We start from the raw sequence: 920 nt of genomic DNA, 5'->3' as shown, positions 1-920 counted from the left end.
GCTGGGGCTCGAGGGGGTGAGTCTGGGGGTGCTGGGGGGGCCCTCCCAGCCCGGGACCCCCCCCCGAGTGCCCCCCGTGTGCCCCCAGGACATGAAGGACGATGGGCAGCACCTCTGGCGCCTGAAGCAGTTCTCACGTCCTGCCTTTTGCAACGTCTGCGAGGGGCTCCTGGTGGGGCTGCGGAAACAGGGGCTGCGCTGCTGCCGTGAGCTGGGAGGGGATGGGGTGGGATGGGATGGGATTGGGATGGATGGGATGGGATGGATGGGTTGGGATGGGATGGGATGGGATGGGGTGGGCTGGGGACAGGGATGGGATGGGATGGGATGGGGTGGGATGGGAAGGGATGGGATGGGGTGGGCTGGAGACAGGGATGGGATGGGATGGGCTGGGGGTGGGCAGAGGTGCCAGCTCCAAGCCCTGTTCCCGCAGTGTGCCGGTTCACGGTGCACGAGCGCTGCGCCCGCCGCGCCCCCCACAACTGCATCAGCACCTACGCCAAGAACCGCAGGGAGGCCGAGGTGAGTCCGTCCGTCCGTCCGTCCGTCCGGCTGGGCTGCCAGGGGGTGACCCCAGGGGTGACCCGGGGGGGTCCCCTGCAGGTCCAGGCCCACGTGTGGGTGAGGGGCGGCTGTGACGGTGCCAAGTGCAGGGAGTGCCAGAAGAAGATCCGGAGCTTCCAGAGCCTGACGGGGCTGCACTGCGTGTGGTGCCACCGCAAGGTGGGGGGGCCCGGGGGCCCCAGTCCCCCCCCAGCCACCCTGACCCCCTTCCCCGTGCTGTCCCCATGGTGTCCCCATCCCTGTGGTGCCCCTATCCCTGTTCCCATCCCTGTGGTGCCCCTGTGCTGTCCCCATCCCTGTGGTGTCCCTATCCCTGTCCCCATGGTCCCCCTGCTGTCCCCATCGCTGTCCCTGTG

General features: G+C 69.3%; 1 protein-coding gene across 1 annotated transcript; it reads left to right on the top strand.

The window, feature by feature from the left end:
* Window positions 1–6: 6 nt before the first annotated feature.
* Window positions 7–777, top strand: LOC113980432 (diacylglycerol kinase alpha-like; the record flags this gene model as incomplete). The annotated part of the gene is made up of 4 exons (XM_027707647.1): window positions 7–16; window positions 89–206; window positions 434–522; window positions 604–777. Coding segments are annotated over exons 2-4 (378 nt in total), but the record flags the coding sequence as incomplete, so codon positions are not given.
* Between the last annotated feature and the right edge of the window lie 143 nt (window positions 778–920).

Source organism: Neopelma chrysocephalum, unplaced genomic scaffold (genome assembly GCF_003984885.1).
Source record: "Neopelma chrysocephalum unplaced genomic scaffold, ASM398488v2 Primary Assembly neopelma1_94161, whole genome shotgun sequence".
In the NCBI taxonomy this organism is placed as follows: Eukaryota; Metazoa; Chordata; class Aves; order Passeriformes; family Pipridae; genus Neopelma; species Neopelma chrysocephalum.
The sequence above is the reverse complement of the archived record's forward strand: the minus strand, read 5'-3'. Positions and strand labels throughout refer to the sequence as shown.